The sequence below is a fragment of the Chlorocebus sabaeus genome, chromosome 9, assembly GCF_047675955.1.
Source record: "Chlorocebus sabaeus isolate Y175 chromosome 9, mChlSab1.0.hap1, whole genome shotgun sequence".
NCBI lineage: Eukaryota > Metazoa > Chordata > Mammalia > Primates > Cercopithecidae > Chlorocebus > Chlorocebus sabaeus.
Genome location: NC_132912.1, coordinates 23,325,522 through 23,343,425, shown reverse-complemented (window position 1 = coordinate 23,343,425; position 17,904 = coordinate 23,325,522). Strand labels below are relative to the sequence as shown.

The 17,904-nt window shown below is 41.1% G+C and overlaps 1 protein-coding gene across 1 annotated transcript in view; it reads left to right on the top strand.

Moving 5' to 3' along the window:
* Window positions 1-17,904, top strand: part of C9H10orf67 (chromosome 9 C10orf67 homolog) — a 137,123-nt gene that overhangs the window by 14,869 nt on the left and 104,350 nt on the right. The window contains exons 3-4 of the mRNA XM_008002504.3: window positions 8,822-8,965; window positions 10,539-10,613. Of these exons, the coding sequence (XP_008000695.3) occupies window positions 8,822-8,965; window positions 10,539-10,613 (219 nt within the window). The remainder of the gene's footprint in view (window positions 1-8,821; window positions 8,966-10,538; window positions 10,614-17,904) is intronic.

Sequence of the window (17,904 nt, the reverse complement as noted above, 5' to 3'; positions counted from 1 at the left end):
GTGGGTTCGTGGTCTTCCTGGCTTCAAGAATGAAGCCACAGACTTTTGCGGTGAGTGTTACAGCTCTTAAAGATGGCACGGACCCAAAGAGTGAGCAGTAGCAAGGTTTATTGTGAAGAGCAAAAGGACAAAGCTTCCATCCTGTCGAAGAGGGGGTGGGGGGGACATGGGCCACTGGCAGCTTTTATTCCCTTATTGTACCCTCCCATGTGTTCCATTTCTGTCCTATCAAAGTGCCCTTTTTTCAATCCTCCCGGTGATCGGCTACTTTTAGAATCCCGCTGATTTGTGTGTTTTACAGAGCGCTGTTTGGTGCGTTTTACAGAGTGCTGATTGGTACGTTTTACAATCCTCTTGTAAGACAGGAAAGCTCCCCAAGTCCCCACTGGATCTAGGAAGTCCAACTGGCCTCACCTGTCACCAGTTCCCATCCTGGTTCCCTTCTCGGTTCCCTTCCCTTTCCTTCCGGTTCCTGTCTCGGTTCCCTTCACTTCCTGTCCTGGTGCCGCTTCCAGTACCCTCCCTTTTTCTCCCCTCCCCTCCTTTCCCTGTTTCTCTCCCCTCCCTTCTTTTCCTGGTTTCCCTCCCCTCCCCTTTCTTCCTGGTTTCCTTCCCCTTCCCTCCCTTCCTGGTTTCCCTCCCCTTCCCTTCCCAGTTTTCCCCCCCTTCCCTTCCTGGTTTTCCTTCCTTTTTTCCTGTTTTCCTTTTCTTCTTCCGCTAGAGCATGGATCCTACTGTTTGGACCATGAGGTTGAAACAGTATACAGCAGAGTAATAAAACAGAAGAATCTTAGATCATTTCACCCATTGATTGCTTAGGTAGATTTCTAGGGAGAGAAATTAACTTATTTCTCATTTATGCTTATGTTACTTAGATTTTATTTATTTTTTAATTTATTTTTTAGACAGGGTCTCACTCTGTCACATAGACCAGAGTACAGTGGCAGGATCATAGGTGACAACAGCCTTGACTTCCTGGGCTCAAGTGATCCTCCCACCTCAGCCTACTGAGTAGCTGGGACTACAGGTGTGTGCCACCACAGCTGGCTAATATTTTTTCTACTTTTTTGTAGAGACAGGGTCTCAATATGTTGCCCAAACTGGTCCTAAATCCCTGGCCTCAAGTGATCGTCCTGCCTTGGCCTCCCAAAGTGTTGGGAATACAGGCATGAGCCACCAAACCTGGCTATTTGGATTTTTTGTTATAGCTGAACCAAAATTTGATACAAATGTTAGATTAAGGATGTCTTTTTCTATTTTTAATTAATAAAATACATTTTTAAAAATCATGTATGACTGGGTTTGAATAGTTTTCATGGACTTATTGAGATGATCATGCAGTCATATGGCTTTTCTCCTTTATTTGATGATGTGGTAAAATTTGGTTTTTGAATAGTAAACCATCCTTTACCTCCTGAAATAAACCCAACTGGATCTTTGGATCATAATATTTCTTTTTGCATTTCTACATTATTTGCTATTATTTTATTGAGGATTTATTTTCATCTGTTTGAAGTGAGATTGCCCTATAATTTTTTCTTTTTCTTTTCTCTCTCTCTCTCTTTTTTTTTTTTTTGGAGACAGGGTCTTGTTCTGTTGCCCAAGCTGGAGTGCAGTGACAATCATAACTCACTGTGACCTTGAACTCCTGGGATCAAGCAATCCTCCCACCTCAGCCTGCTGAGTAGCTGGGATTTCAGGAGTGCACCACCTTGCCCAACTAATTTTTAAATTTTTGGTAGAGATAGGGTCTTGCTATGTTACCCAGGCTATACCCTATAATACTCTTTTCTTATACTATTGTTTTTCAGTCTTGGTACCAAGGTCACAGTATCCTCATAAGATGAGAAGTGTTCCCTAGTCTATTCTCTGGAATACTTCACGTAAGATTGGGAATATCTATTTCTTCAATGTTTGTTAGAACTTGCATGTAAAACTGCTTATTTTTATAGCTATTGTTATTTTGTTATGTATGTATTCCCATTTTATTAAATATTCTGGGTCAGTTTTGATGTTATGTTTTTCTGTAAAAGTATTTATTTTTGTTAAATCTTCAAATTTTGGCTATAATGTTTGTTGTCTTATTATTTTTCAGTATTGTATCTGTAGTTGTATTCCTTTTTAAATGTTTAATATTGTCTGGTATTGTCTACATATCTCCTCTCTTTTTTTGTTAGTGACTTTTGGCAGAATTGTCTATTTCATTAGGTTTTTTTTCAGACCCCCAATTTTAGTGTGTATTAATCTTCTTTATTGTATCTTTATTTTCTAGTTCATAAATTTATTTTCTTATATTTATTATTCCTTCTTTCTTTCTGTTTACTCTTTCTTTTCTTTTTTTTTTTTTTTTTTTTTTTGTTTGTTTTATAAGATAGGGTCCACTTTGTTGCCCAGGCTGGAGTGTAGTGGCCAAATCACGGCTCACCTCAGCCTTGACCTCCTGGGCTCAAGTGATCCTCCTGCCTCAGCCACTTGAGTAGCTGGAACTACAGGCACATGCCAGCACACCTGGCTAATTTTTAAAATTTTTTGTAGAGATGGGGTATCACTATGTTGCCCAGGCTGGCCTCAAATTTCTAAGCTTAAGCGATCCTCCTGCCTCAGCTTCTCAAAGAGCTAGGATTACAGGTGTGAGCCACCATGCCTGGCTTGTTTTTCTTTTTTTTTAATTTCTTGAGTTGGAGCTGGGTATCAATTAGGATAGCATATAGCTCCGTGTTTAGAAAAAACAACTACATTGGCTGCATAAAATATCAAGAGGTGTAGAGTTAGAGAATCCAGAGTTAGTGCAGTAGCTCTCCAATCTGTGTGATGTAGATTCATTTTATCTTCTCACATCTCCATGATTAGTGCCTGGCTTTTGTTGCCCTAGTTCTGATTCAGTAGCAAGATGGCTGCTCCCTTTCCAGCCTCCATGGAAGGAGAATATGGGAGAAGTAGGGAGGTGTGGTAGTAGCTATCTTAGGAAAGCAAGAACTTTCCATAGAAAGCCTTGCCATATGCTTCTTTGGCCGTAAGTGTATCGCATGACCCCTTGAATTACAAGGAGCTTTGGACAAGTATTTTAGCTTTGCACATTGCTGCCCTGGACAATGTCATGGTTCCATCAGTAAAGAAGAACCATGATACCAGATATTGGGCTGACAGCTACCAATGCCTATAGATCGTAGATTTTGAGGCTTTCTTCTTCTCTTTTGTAGGCAGTTAAAACTACAAATTTCCCACTAGCTACATTTTTAGCTTCTACAAACTTTGAAATACAGTATTTTTATTAGTATTTAAATTTAAATACTCGAATTTTTCATTTGTTCTTTTAATTTGTTCATGTCATCTGTATAATAAGAAAGTTATTAAATTTGCAAAGATGCTTTTTAGAATATTTTTATATTGCTGATACTTCAGTGCTTTGTTGTTGGAGAACACAGTCCTTGTGAAACAAATTATTTGGTGTTTGTTGCAATTTGTGTTGAGGCTTTGTCTGAGGTCAGTCTTTGTCATTGTGCCACAAATACAGGAATTTTTTTTTTTTTTTTCCCTGAGTTGGAGTCTTGCCCTGTCACCCAGGCTGGAGCGCAGTGGTGCGATCTCGGCTCACTGCAACCTCCACCTCCCAGGTTCAAGCAATTCTCCTGTCTCAGCCTCCCGAGTAGCTGGGATTACAGGTGCACGCCACCTTGCCTGGCTAATTTTTGTATTTTTAGTAGAGATGGGGTTTCACCATGCTGGCCAGGCTGGTCTCAAACTCCTGACCTCGTGATCTGCCCACCTTAGCCTCCCAGAGTGCTGGGATTACAGTTGTGAGCCAACGTGCCTGGCCAGGAAATTTTTTTTAAAAATCTGTATTAATTATTGGATTTATATATTTTTTCTATATGAAGACTTTTGCCATATTGTCCTTTTTGTTCAATGTTAATTTATCTGTATCAACATTCTCTAGGCTAGTATTTACCTGGCAAATCTTTCTCTTTTCTACACTGACATTATTTCTGTGTTGTATCTTAGATTATCTCTTATAAATTGTATGTGGTTTTGAAAAATCCAATCTAATAATCTCTTTTCATAGCTAATTTATTCTATTAGTATTAATTTTGACTACTGATAAATTATTTTTCTGCCAACTTCTTTTTAAATTTCTCTTTATCTTATTTTTTCAATACCTCTTTTTTCTCCTTCCCTACTCTCCAGTGATTGTATTAACTTTTCTTTAGTTTCTATTCTCTTCTCTACTAGTAATTAAGTATTTTATCTTTATACTTTTAATGATTAATCTCAAATTTGAACATTCAACAGTTGACTAGAATTTGTAATTTCTACCATACAGTACAAGAAATGTAGAACCTTTATCTCTAATCGTGTCCTTCTGTCTTTTATATTATTATTATCAAGTGTTTCAGTTGTTTTCTCCTAATATTTTTGCAATTGACTCTTCATATTGTTTTATACAATTAATGCTTGTTTAGATTTACTCACGTTTACCAATTTATTTGCTCATGATTCTTTCCCATGTCTCAGTACTTCTTTCTGCATTTAATTTTCATTATTTCTAAAGATCTTTTGATCCCTTTGTTCAGCAAGGATTATAGTGTACTTAGCATTAATATTGCACAACTTCATGTAAAATGCAATAACGTTCTGTTTACCACCCTCCCATCTTTTATGCTGAGTATCATATGTATTGCATCTATTATACATACATTATAAACTCATAACAGTGCTATAAATTTTAAGCTAATAAGAGGAAAGCTAGTATTTTATATGTACCTAGATGTTTATCTTCCTTTGCTCTTTATTCTTTCCTGAAGATCTAGCTTTCCAGCCCGAATTATTTCTCTTTAGCCCAAAAAACTTTATTTAGCTATTCTCCTACTGTAGGTATTTTGGCAATGAATTCTGTTTTCTTTATTTAAAATGTTTTTACATTGAATATAGAATTCCGGGTTGACAAGTTGTGTTTTGTTTTGTTTTCTCACTTTACAATTGCTCTGCAGGCTTTAATAATGTCTAAGAAAATAACCATTATTAGTCATTCCAAATGTTATTCCCCTGTATGTAGCTGTTTCTTTTCTGTCTGCTTTCAACATTTTCTTTTAATCTTTGGTTTTCAACAGCTTGATTATTATGTACCTAAGTGTGGTTTCGATGTATTTATCCTGCTTGGATAAATAAATTAAGCATCTATAATCTGCATGTTTCACCAAATTTGGGAGATTTGGAGCCACTAAATATATCTTCAAATATTTGTTTTACCCCACTTTTTCTATGCTCTCCTTCTGCAATTCCAATTACTTGTATGTTAGACTTCTCGTTATTAACTCACGAGTCCCTAAGCTCTGTCCATTTTGTAAAATTTTAAAAATCTTTCGGCTTTATGTTTTTTATTTGATACATCTTCAAGTTCACAGTTTTTTTCTGCCATCTTTGTTCTTCTATTAAGTACTTTCAGTGAAGTTTTAATTTTGGATGTTATATTTTTCAACTCAGGAATTTGTTTTCTTTATCAAAATTTTCTGTTTGGTGGTATTTCCTTTTTTCATTTATTACAGCATATTTTTCTTCTTCATGTATAGTTATAATAACTGCTTTAACATCTTTGGCAATTCTGACATTTTGGTAATATTGGAATTGGTTTCAATCATCTTTTTTCTTGAGACTGAATCACATTTTCCTGTTTTTGTATATAATCCAAGTAATTTGGATTATATTGTAGACAGTGTGGATGTTATCTTCTGGGTTCTGATACATTCCCCTAAAGAATGCTGAGGGTTTTTTGTTGTTGGTGGTGGTTTTTTTTTTTGTTTGTTTGTTTGTTTTTGTTTTTTTTCCCCACACAATTAACCTGTTTGGATTAAAACAGAAAATTATGTCTTTTTAAATGTTTTTATTTTTTTCAGGCCAAATCTTGGTTTTGTTCTATTATCTCTAGCTGGGCTATTTGCAGTCTGCCCCATGTATGTATCTCTCAGGGATGAGCCAGAGGTTTGTTCAGAGGTGGGTTTCATTTTTGTTTTTTGTTTTTTTGTTTATGAGACAGGGTCTCCCTCTCTTGCCCAGGGTGGAGTGCAGTAACACAATCATAGCTCACAGCAGCCCCAAACTCCTAGGCTCAAGTGATCCACTCATCTCAGCCTCCCAAGTAGCTAAGACTACAGGCTACACACCACCATGCCTGACTAATTTTAAAATTTTTTGTAGAGATGAGGTCTTACTATATTGTTAGGAGGGTCTTAACTGCTGGCCTCAAGTGGCCCTTCCTCCTTGGCCTCCCAAAGTGCTGGGATTACAGACATAAGCCATCATGCCTGGCTTGTTCAAAGCTTTTACTGTGATTTTAGAGTTTGTCTTTCTGACTTTTTTTTCATCTGGGACCCCACCCAAACGCTGTCACTTGACTTCTCAAAGTCTTGATATTCTCACCTGTAAAATAAAACCTCTTATACAGTATGAGAATACTAAAATGAAAGTCTTCCCAGGATACCAGTACACCAGGCATCAAGTTCCAAACTAACTGTGAGTTAGAAACCATTTGCAGATTTTGCAAGGGGCATGTTTCACATTAGATGAATGTCTCTCAGCTTTTGAATCAGATCAAGGACAATAAATAAGGTCAGGGACTGAAGAGAAAAAACTGCTGAAGCTGACTCTAGAAAGAACTATTGCCATGGTTCTTATGGGAGAAGGGCAGCAGAAGCAATCCTCCTCAACTCAAAGCTAGGAAGGCAGGCTTCAATGGAGCTTGAATGTATTTGCTGTCCTTAGAAGACACAAAGGACTGGTGCTTGACTCATGCTTGAGGAAGCAAAAGGGGGCTGTGATGAGAAGATAGAATGACTTGATTGGGATCAGTCTGCACTTCCAGAGTTATTGGGGTAAAGGATGTGTAATTGTTTCCCGTAAACCATATGTGGCCCTGAGAGAGAGAGAGGTGAAACCAGTGTGGGGTCATTTTGGGTCCTGTCCAGTAGAGTGATCTGGAAGAACAAAGGACCCCTAACAGCAGGGAGAAGAAAGAGGTGAACTCCAGATTCATAGAACCTAAGGAAGGAGTAGCAAGTGACCACTCAGAGTAGAGAAGCATCTGCTTAGGTCAAGATATATCTACAAAAGAGAGGGTCCGGGTAATCAGAATCTCTAGAGAAGCTACATCAGTGCCCAAGGGAAGAAGAGAAGTTAGTTCTTCTGCCCTGTAGCACCATGGTGAAGCCACCCCACCAGGTAGGAACATCCTTGCCCCTCTATCCCTGCTGCCTTATTCCTTGTGGAGATACAACCACTTGGGTGCTGGTAAGGAGGTGAGCAGAGAGAGCTCAAAGGTGAATCACTCTTTTTCATTACTCTCAACAAAGGGAAAAACCTTATGAATGAAGTTGGAAGCATTTTAACTCATATATATGTAATGTATATATTATATATACATATATACACATATGTGTGTGTGTGTGTGTGTGTATATATATATATTTAGACGGAGTCTTGCTCTGCTGCCCAGGCTGGAGTACAGTGGTGCGATCTTGGCTCACTGCAGCCTCCATCTCCCGGGTTCAAGTTCCCAAGTGGCTGGGATTACAGGGGCGCGCTGCCACACTTGGCTAATTTTTTTGTATTTTTAGTAGAGACAGGGTTTCACCATGTCAGCCAGGTTGGTCTCAAACTCCTGACTTAGGTGATCTGCCCACCTCAGCTTCCCAAAGTGTTGGGATTACAGGCATGAGCCACCTCACCTGGTAGTTATAGTCTAAATGCTACTCTGAGGCTGTATTTGTAGCGATAGTAGGACTATGTTCCCAAGAATGAATAGAAAAGTCATGGGATTTTGTCATTTCCATTCAGAGCAGGGGAAGATTACATAGAGAATACATTTTTTTTTAGATCTCTCTTTTTTTCTTCTTTTAAGTTTTTGAAGAGATAGAGTCTCACTATATTGTCCAGGCTGGTTTCAAACTCCTGGGCTCACCTGATTCACCCACCTTACCCTCCCAAAGTGTTGGGATTACAGGTGGGAGCCCTAGTGAATACATTTTAAATAGATGGGGGTAGATAAAAATACACTGTGTTTTGATTATTACAAATGGTTCTTAGTCAACATGCTGGTTACATATTTAAATGCTTGTGCTAGTGGATTCTCAGCAAATGATGATTCTTGCCTCTCTTTTCTGATCTGAAATCCACATCTTGAGAACTATACCTTTTGAGGTATGACAGAAGGCCAATATTAACACAGATATTTTCTTCTGTGTGGGAAGAAACTGCTAGGAAACTCTTGTCTTTTAGTCCATCAGCGTATCTTAGTTTGGCAAATTAATTGTCACTTTGAAAGCCTGGTCACCTAGGATGGAATTACTGGAATTCCACAATACATACAATCATCTTAAAAATCAGGACAGACCTCTGACCAGGAACCCAGCTTATATGTCCAGAACCAGAGAATGTGTTGGAATCTTTACACAGAGGACCTTTACTCTCTATAATAATGTACATTTTTTCCATTTTTTATTTAATATGTGTGTGTGTGTATATATATATATTTAACTTTTAGGTTTAGGGGTACATATGCAGGTTTGCTACATAGGTAAACTCATGTCACAGGGGTTTGTTGTACAGATTATTTCATCACCCAGATACTAACGCTAGTTCCCATTAGTTATTTTCCCTGATCCTCTCCCTCCTCCCGCTCACCGCCCTAAGTAGGCCCCAGTGTGTGTTGCTCGCCTCTTTGTGTGCATGAGTTCTCATCATTTCGCTCCCACTTACCAAGTGACAACATGCAGTATTTGGTTTTCTGTTCCTACGTTAGTTTGCTAAGGATAATATTTTCCATTTTTAGATGATGAAATCCCTCCAGGTGGATTTTGGGTTCCTCAAACAATTGCTTCAGTTGAAGTTTGAGGACCGACTGAAAGAGGAATCTTTGAGTCTCTTCAACATTCTACATGACAGGATCCTAGAAATTGAAAAGCATTATCAACAGGTAAATGTTCTCTTCTTTTGTTTTATGTGTGGGTCGATACTGTGCTAGATGTGTATGCGGTGCAGTTTAGAATTTAGTAACTTGTGAGGGCAGTGTAATTTGCATTAGTTGTATCTTACGTGGTAATTAATACATAGAGCTTCACTATGTGTCAGGGATTTGTGTAAGTATTTAGCATATGAACTGATTTAATTCTCACATTTACCTTACGAAGTAGGCACAATTATTTTCCCTCTTTTACAGATGAGAAAACTGAGGTACAGAAAGGCTAATAACTTGTTCAAGGTCACCAGTTAAAAAACAAGAGAGGCCAAGCACACATGCCTCTAATCCTACCACTTTGGGAAGCCAGGATGGGAGCCTGGCTTGAAGCTGGGGGTTCAAGACCAGCTTGGGCAACATAGTGAGACCCTGTCTTTTCAAAGAATAAAAGCATGAGCCAGATGTGGTGTTGCAGACCTGTAGTCCCCAGCTACTTAGGAGTCTGAGACAGGGGAATCACTCAAGCCCAGGAGTTCAAGGCTTCAGTGAGCTATGATCACACCACTGCACTCTAGCCTGGGTGATAAGTCGAGACCCCCATCTCAGAAAAACAAAAAACAAAACAAATGGACATTACTATTATTTCTGTGCCATAAAAACAAACAAACAAAAACCACCTTTTGCTGACCACACCATGTTAAGTACCATGCTAAGCCTTTAAAATATATTTACCCTTTAAATCTCTCAAAATGTGAAAATGGAAATCCTATTGTCTGTGATTTACAGATCAAGAAACAGCTTGCCAAGGTTAAGTAACTTGCTTAAGGTCAGACAGATAGTAAAGGGCACAATGATATTTAAATTCAATACCATCTGACTCTAAAGCCTATTTGAGGCTGGGAGGCGATGGCTTAGGCCTGTAATCCCAGCACTTTGAAAGGTTGAAGCGGGAGGATAGTCTGAGCCCAGGAGTTTGAGATCAGCCTGGGCAACAAAGCAATACCCCATCTCTACAAAATAAATTTAAAAATAAATTTTTTTTAGAAAAGGATAAAGCCTATTTGTTGTTTGTACTCCATGCTGAGATCAGAATTGATATCAGAATCATGGGTATTTTTTTTTAAATGCACTCTCTTCTATTGTTAATCTAAACTGATCTAATCAAATTATTTGATTAATCAGAAAATAACTCTAGTTTGCAGATTAGCACTATAGATTTCTTTTCATGAGCATATTCCATTCAAAAAGTACAAGGACTAGAAGAAGATAGGCATCACAAATAGACTTTACAACTTTTAAAAGCAGTTTTAGGAAGGCACTAAAAGACTTCACTCAAGTGAAAAATGAAATGAAGTGTTCAAATTATCTGTATATGTTTTATCCATATGATCTCTCTATGGCTTTTGGTTGAATATAAGTAAAAATAAAATGTGTCATAATAGCTACAGGGTGGGAGAAATGATTATGAATTGAAGTTTTCAAGAGATTGTGATGATTCAGATGATGTTTTTTTACTGAGTCCCTCCCTAGTAGGTGTGGGTCATATTTGGAAATACATTATGGTGCTTATTGCGTTTATTTTTATTTGCAGAATGAGGATAAGATGAGAAAATCCTTCAATCAGCAGTTAGCCGATGCCATAGCTGTTATCAAAGGAATGTACCAGGTGAGTTTTTGTTTTTGGTGCTATGGTTGTGGGCAAGGCTAGCTTCAGCTGCTGTGTGCAAGGAGTGTGGATCACCTTGGCTTCCCAGTCTGTGTTTCCAGCTCTGAAGGCCTGTTTCCTCAATTTTCAGGTCACCTTAGAGGGATCAGGCCTAGGACTGTTTATGCTCACATTATAAAGCTTTCTAGAAACTGGAAAATTCTAATCTGGTATTCAGGACACCTGGGCATGTATTAAAGTAATCCAAAGTTTATTTGGTGTGGTCATAGCTGAATAGACGAAGGTCAGATGGTCTTAAGAGAGAGTTCAGAGAATCTGTAGTAAATTCCAGTTGGTGGATTAACTTTTCTAATGACAGGGACATTTTTATCTGCCAGACACATGCTTCATTTTCCTTCACAATGGGAAAATTCCTACCTTTAGTGGTTTTTTTAGACTCAGCAAAGACCTTGTGCTTCGTTTAGCATTTATAACTGTATCCTCACCTTGCATTTCAGTATACTTCCACAAGTACATTTTTTGCATACTTCTTTTTGGGCACTGTTTGCAAGCTTCTTATCATAGCACTCAACACATTCTGTATTTAATTATGTAATTGCTTGTGAAGTGTCTTTGTTCCATGCCAGACTGTCAACCTTAAGGATCTCCTGTGTGTTACTCTCCGCTGTGCCTCTGCCTTTAGCGCTGTGACTGGTACATAATTAACAACCAGCTACTGATTGCTAAATGCATGAATGGTCACCTGTACCTGTGGCAGACAGTGCTGCCGCCTGCTCAAATGTCATTCTCTCCACTGCACATTCTCCCCACTGCTTTTTACTGACAGGGGCACTTCCAACTATAGAAACCAAAATGCTAGATTCTTCCTCTTCCAGCTCCTTTTTAGCTATAGCACAGACATAGGCAAAGTCAGGTCCCTAACCAATGAGACCTGAAGGTGAGTTGGCTGTGAGATTTTGGGGGAGGTTGTACTTTCTAAGTAAAAGGGACTCCTGAAGATATCACCTCACACTGGTCAGAATAGTTATTATTAAAAAGTCAAAAAAATAACAGATGCTGGTGAGGTTGCAGAGACAATGGAACACATGCTTATACACTGCTGATGGGAATGTAAATTAGTTCAGCCACTGTGGAAAGCAGCTTGGAGATTTCTGAAAGAAACTGAAACAGAACTACCATTTGACCAAGCAATCCCTTTGCTGGGTATATATCCAAAGAAAGATAAATCATTCTACCATAAAGACACATGCATGTGTGTGTTCATTGCAGTACTGTTCACAATAGCAAAGACATGAAATCAACCTAGATGCCCATCAACAGTGGACTGGATAAAAAAAAAAATGTGGTACATATACACCATGGAATATTACGTAGCCATAAAAAAGAATAAAATCACATCCTTTGCAGTAACATGGAGGGAGCTGGAGGCCACTATCTTAAGCAAATTAATACAGGAACAGAAAACCAAATATTGTGTGTTCTTACTTGTAAGTGGGAGCTAAACATTGAGAACATATGGACACGAAGGGAACAGTAGACATGGGGGCATACTAGAGAGTGAAGGGTGGAGGTTGGAGGAGGGTGAGGATCAAAAAACTACCTATTGAGTACTACGCTTATTACCTGGGTAATGGAATAATCTTACACCAAACCCCTGTGACATGCAATTTACCCATGTAATAAACCTGTACATGTACCCTCTGAATCTAAAACAAAAATTGGAAAGGAAAAAAAAGGGTCTCATGGAAGACCCTTTCTATTTCTTTGCTTGATATTTTATGTCTCCTTCTGATGCTTGGAATTGCCGCGGCCACTGTGAAACCAAACATTGAGATACTCTGGATTTGCTGAGGTAGCAAGGTAGAAAGATGAGAGGCAGAGGGGTCCTTGGTAATGTCATTGAGCCATGAAAGTAACCCTGGACTTGCCCTGCCTCAGGCCTCTTAAATTCATGAGATAACAACCCCTCAGTGTCGAAGCCACTGTTAGTTGACTTTTCAGGTACTTGCAGCTGAAAACATCACAGGACATATTGCTCTGCTAATGATCTCTGTGACTCTGTGCCAAACTGTGTTTCCAGAAGCACCTGTGACTCTCTCTCCCACTTACCTGCTTTTGTGCAACATTACCTCGCTTCTCTGCCATCAAGAGGTGGAATCTGATTCCCCTCCCTTGAATCAGGGCTGCCTTAGTGACTTGCTGATAAGCACAGAATGTGGAGGAAGTGAAGCTGTGTGACTTTTAAGTTAAGGTCGAAAGAAGTCTTGCAAGTTCATCCTTATTCTCTCTGAATGTTTGCCCTCTAGATTGTCCTTCCCTGAATTCAGCTACCATGCTGACAAAAGCCCATGCCATATGGAAGATCTACATGTAGGTACTACTGGGTCTCCAGGCTCATCTCAGCCCCTCCTTTGAGTCACCCCAGCCTAGGAGTCAAAACTATGAGTGGAGAAGCCTCCAGATGACTCGAGCTACCAGCCATGTAGAGTCTTTTTATGGAGGAGAGATAAGCCATCCCTGCTGTGCTTCTACTAATTCCCGACTCATTGAATTTGGTTTTTTTCTTTGTTTTGCTTTTTATTTTGGGGTCTTTTTTTTTTTTTTAGAGACAGGGGTCTCACTGTCTCCCAGGCTGGAATGTAGGGTGTGCTCATAGCTCACTGTAGCCTTAAACTTCTGGACTCAAGTGATCCTCTCGCCACAGCCTCCTGAGTAGCTGGGACTACAGGCATGTGCCAGCACACCCAGTTAATTAAAAAATATATGTATATACACACACACACACACACACACACACACATATAGTAGACATGGGATCTTGCTATGTTATCCGGGCTGGTCTTGAACTCCTATCCTCAAGTAATCCTCCTGCCTTAGCATTCCAGAGTGCTAAGATTACAACCATGAGCCACTGTGCTGGCCTAATTAATATTTAATGGAAGAAGACAGAAGGAAGAAAGAGAAAGAGGGAAGGAGGGAAAATGAGTATTATCTGTAGCAGTTTTATATATATTGATTTTGTAACCAAACATCTTGCTAAATTCTTGTGTTTGTTTTAATAATTTTTCTATAGACTCTTTGGGGCTTTCTATGTAAACAGTTATGCAATTGAGAATACATATTTTTGTCACTTCATTTTTCATCCCTAAACCATGTAATCATTTCAGCAGTGCCCTGTCTGGAGCAGCTGCTGCAAAGATGCTGGATGCAGCAGGGGAGACATGGCCAGGGTTGTACACTCTACTAAGCCGACAGGAGCCAAGAACAAGCAGGAATGGTGCCCACCTTCTGAGTTGGTGATGGGGGAGCTCCATGCTCCTAGAGGCAGCTGCAGCTGCCCAGCCATGGCTGCAGACCCAGGGATCCCTGTGCTCTTGGGGGCCCAGGAAGCCCCCCTGCCCCCACAGGCTCAGAAGTGCCTGCTTCTGCTGCCTGGCCTTTCCTTATTCCTGGCACCCACTCTTATTTTGGAGCAAAGTTGTGGCCAAGCCCGGGCACTGTCATGACCTGGCCAGGTGTGTGTGTGCTTGGGATGGTGCTGACACACCAGGGCCCTGCTGCCTTGGCGCCCTCCAGACTTTGGGTGCCAACGAGCACAGGACGGAGGCCACGGGGGCACTGAGGGTGGCACAGCACAGGCCTGCAGGTGTCCCTTGGCATGAACAGCCTGGGCACCATGAACAGCAGCAGGAAGTGACAGGCTCCTGAGTGGAAAGGGATGTGTCACTGGTGAAGCCCCACCTTCAAGCCAGGGATGGCCTGAAGCCTGGAGTCCAGGCTGCCAGTTCCACAGACTGGAGTGAGAACTTATGGTGCTTTTTTCAGGCCCGCCTGTGGCTGCACATTGACCAATCAGCATGCACTTCCTCCCCTCTGAAGCCCATAAAAACCCTAGACTCAGCCAGACTCTGGCAGAGGTCGGGATGACCTGCCTGCAGAGAGGAGTTATTCACTGTGGGGTCTTCTCTCAGCTGAGAGCTGAACAGATATCAGGATGACCTGCCTGCAGAAAGGAGCTACCCCTGTGGGTCTCCTCTCAGCTAGGAGCTGAGCAGATGCCAGGATGACCTGCTTGCAGAAAGGAGCTACCCACTTCAGATCTCCTGAGAGTTGTACTGTTGCTGAATAAAGTACCTTTTTGCATTACTCACCCTCCAATAGTCTGCATATCTCATTCTTCCTGCATGTGGGACAAGAACTCAGGACTCACCAAATGGTGGGACTGAAAAAGCTATAAGGCAAATAGGGCTGAAACACACCCCTCACTCACCACACAGCAGGCAACAAGAAGGAGAGAAGAGCTGCAGCCCTTGGGGAAGCCCAGACCTAGAAGCTCCCTGAGCCAGTGTTGTGACACCCTCTTTGGGGCTCTGCAGTTCCTGGTGTCTCCAAGCTTCCAGGCACCACTGTGTTCCCCAGTGCCAGCAGTGGAAGCCACTTGTGGTATACCTGGTCCAGCTGCAGCCTTGAAGGGAGCTGACGCCCTTGCCGGCACCTGGAACTGCCCATCCCGCTGCAGCTGGCATGCCTAGCTGTGTGTAGTGGCTGGACCCTGCACTCACTCATGCAACCCTTGTCACTGTGCACCTGGCTTGCCCTTGGCAGGCATGGGATCCAGGCTGGTAGCATGAGCTGAGCACAGCCTGCCAGGTCAAGTGGGTGGAATGAGCCTAGCAGGCCTGAGCAAAACTCAGGCAAAAGTGCCACTGACCACAGAGGTTTCTGGCTGGCAAAGCAACACCCCAAGGATCCTGTGGCAGCATGGTGGCACATGCTTGTAGTCCTGGCTACTGAGGAAGCTGAGGTGGGAGGACTGCTTGAACCCAGGAGTCTAATGTGAATGAGCCATGATTGTGCCAGTACACTGCAGCCTGAGTGACATAGCATGACCTTGTCTCTAAAAGAAAAAAAAAAAAAGATGCATTTAATCTATGTTATCCAGTATTATTCTTGTTTATAATGAGAGAATAAGTCAGAATTTCGTGGTTTTTAAAAACATGTTTTTGGCCAGGCGTGGTGGCTCATGCCTATAATCCTAGCGCTGTGGGGGGCCAAGGCAGGCAGATTGCCTGAGCTCAGGAGTTTGAGACTAGCCTGGGCAACATAGTGAGACCCTGCCTCTACAAAGCATACAAAAAGATTAGCTGGGCATGGGGGCATGCGCCTGTGGTCCCAGCTACTCGGAAGGCTGAGGTGGGAGGATCACTTGAGCTCAGGAAGTTAAGGCTGCAGTGAGCCGTGATCATGCCACTGCACTTCAGCCTGGGTGATAGAGCAAGACCCTGTGTCAAAACAAACAAACAAACAAAAACCACATGCTTTTATAGTTCTTTGTGTCTTCCACAATTTCTGGGACATTGGTCTTTTTCTAATATATATCACATGGTCAAAACTATAGCTAAATAATGAGTATTACTCTCTGTCCATACACTTTATACTTCTAGGAGTAGAAAGCCATGGAAGGACTAAATTCTTCGTATTCATCAGTTTTTCGTAAATATGTGTTAAATATGCTTAATTGTGGTTAGTTGACTTATGAAAAAATTGTTTCTATTAAAGTCATCATTGGAATCTTTGCTTTGGCTTGTTGGCATCACTTTGATCCATGACCTCAGACAGCCTTCCAAATCCTGGCCACCCAGTTTGTTAAGGCTTAGTCATAAGGAAGAACAGAGGAAAGTTGAAAATGAAACCAAGTGTTGTATACACTTTTTGTAGATTGACAAGTATAAATGACTCTCTGCTGCCCTCTGGAGACCAGTTAAGGACACAAGTACCTGTACTTTTTTTTTCAGCTCTGAGCAAGTTTCTAAATTTATTTAACTTTTCTTTTGGTCAATCGAATACAGCAAAGATAAAGAGTTGTATGTGATTATCTTTATAGCATCTGTCTTGCTAGAGTCTCTCTCTCTGTTGGCTAATGTGAGAGGCTACGTGAGAGGAAACCCATGTGGCAAAGCTGAGTGTAGCCTCTGGCTGACAACAAGAAACTGAAGCCTCTAGTCCTATAGCTGAAAAAAAAGTGGATTTTTCTACAACCTGAGTGAGCTTGGAAGCAGATCCCTTCACAGTTGCTCTTCAGATGAGACCACAGCCCTGAACACCACCTTAATTGCAGCCTTGGGAGACCCTAAACAGAGGACCTACCTGAATTCCAGACCAATAGAAACTATGAGATAATGTGTATGTGTATGTGTGTATGTGTGTGTGTGTGTATTTTAATTTAATTTTTTCTTCTTTTTCATTAGTGACAGGGTCCTACTATATTGCCCAGGCTGGTCTCAAACTCTTGGCCTCAAGTGATCCTACCACTTCAGCCTCTCAAAGTGCTGGGATTATAGGTGTGAGGCACTGTGCCTGGCCAAACATGTGTGTTTTAAGCCACTACATTTGGGTTAAAACTTTTATGCAGCACTAGATAACAAATTCATCCTTCATATTTAGTGAGCCATCAAATCCTACCAGTTTTTTGTTGTTGTTTGGTTTGGGTGTTTGTTGTTGTTGTGTTTGAAACAGGATCTTGCTCTGTCGCCCAGACTGGAGTGCAGTGGCACCATCTCTGTTCACTACAACCTCTGCCTCCTAGGCTCAAGCAACCATCCCACCTCAGCCTCCCAAATCGCTGAGATTATAGGCGTGAGCCACCATGGCTGGCTGTCCTGCCAGTTTTTTATCTCCTAAATTCATGTCTTGTTATTTTGCCTCTGAGCCAGCTTAGGTAGTCAGCATTGCTCACCTGGCCTGTGGCTGGTACCTTCTTATCCCTTTTGGTCTTCATTAAGTCCATCATTTGCCCAGGCAACTGGGTGGTCATTCAAAACACAAGTCTGACCATATCCTGCCCTGTTTAAATCCTTCAGTGTTTCCTCCATGCCTTTAGGGTGAAGTTTAAGTGCCTTAGCATGGCTTAGAAGGTCCTTTCATGTCTTCACTTTTATCTGTTTCCACTTCTTAGCTAAAACTTTGCCCTCCTGCAATACTGGGCCGTCACCTGCTTCTCTCAGCTCACCTCAAGTTATTAACCACCTCCCTGGAGTTTTTGCATAATGTTCCCCTTTGCTCTTTCTCTGCTGACTAATAGCTACAGTGAATTGTGTCACATTTACCCAGTACATGTTGATCTGTCCACTAGACTGTTCCTGCAGAGCAGGGACCGAGTCTTGCTCATCTTTGTATTCTCCTAGCAGACTGCGTGGCACATAATAGGTTTTTGGCAAATTTTGTTGAATAAAGGGTTGAATATGATCAAGAAGAGTGTCAAGATAACTTGACCTACACGATGGTGCTGGAA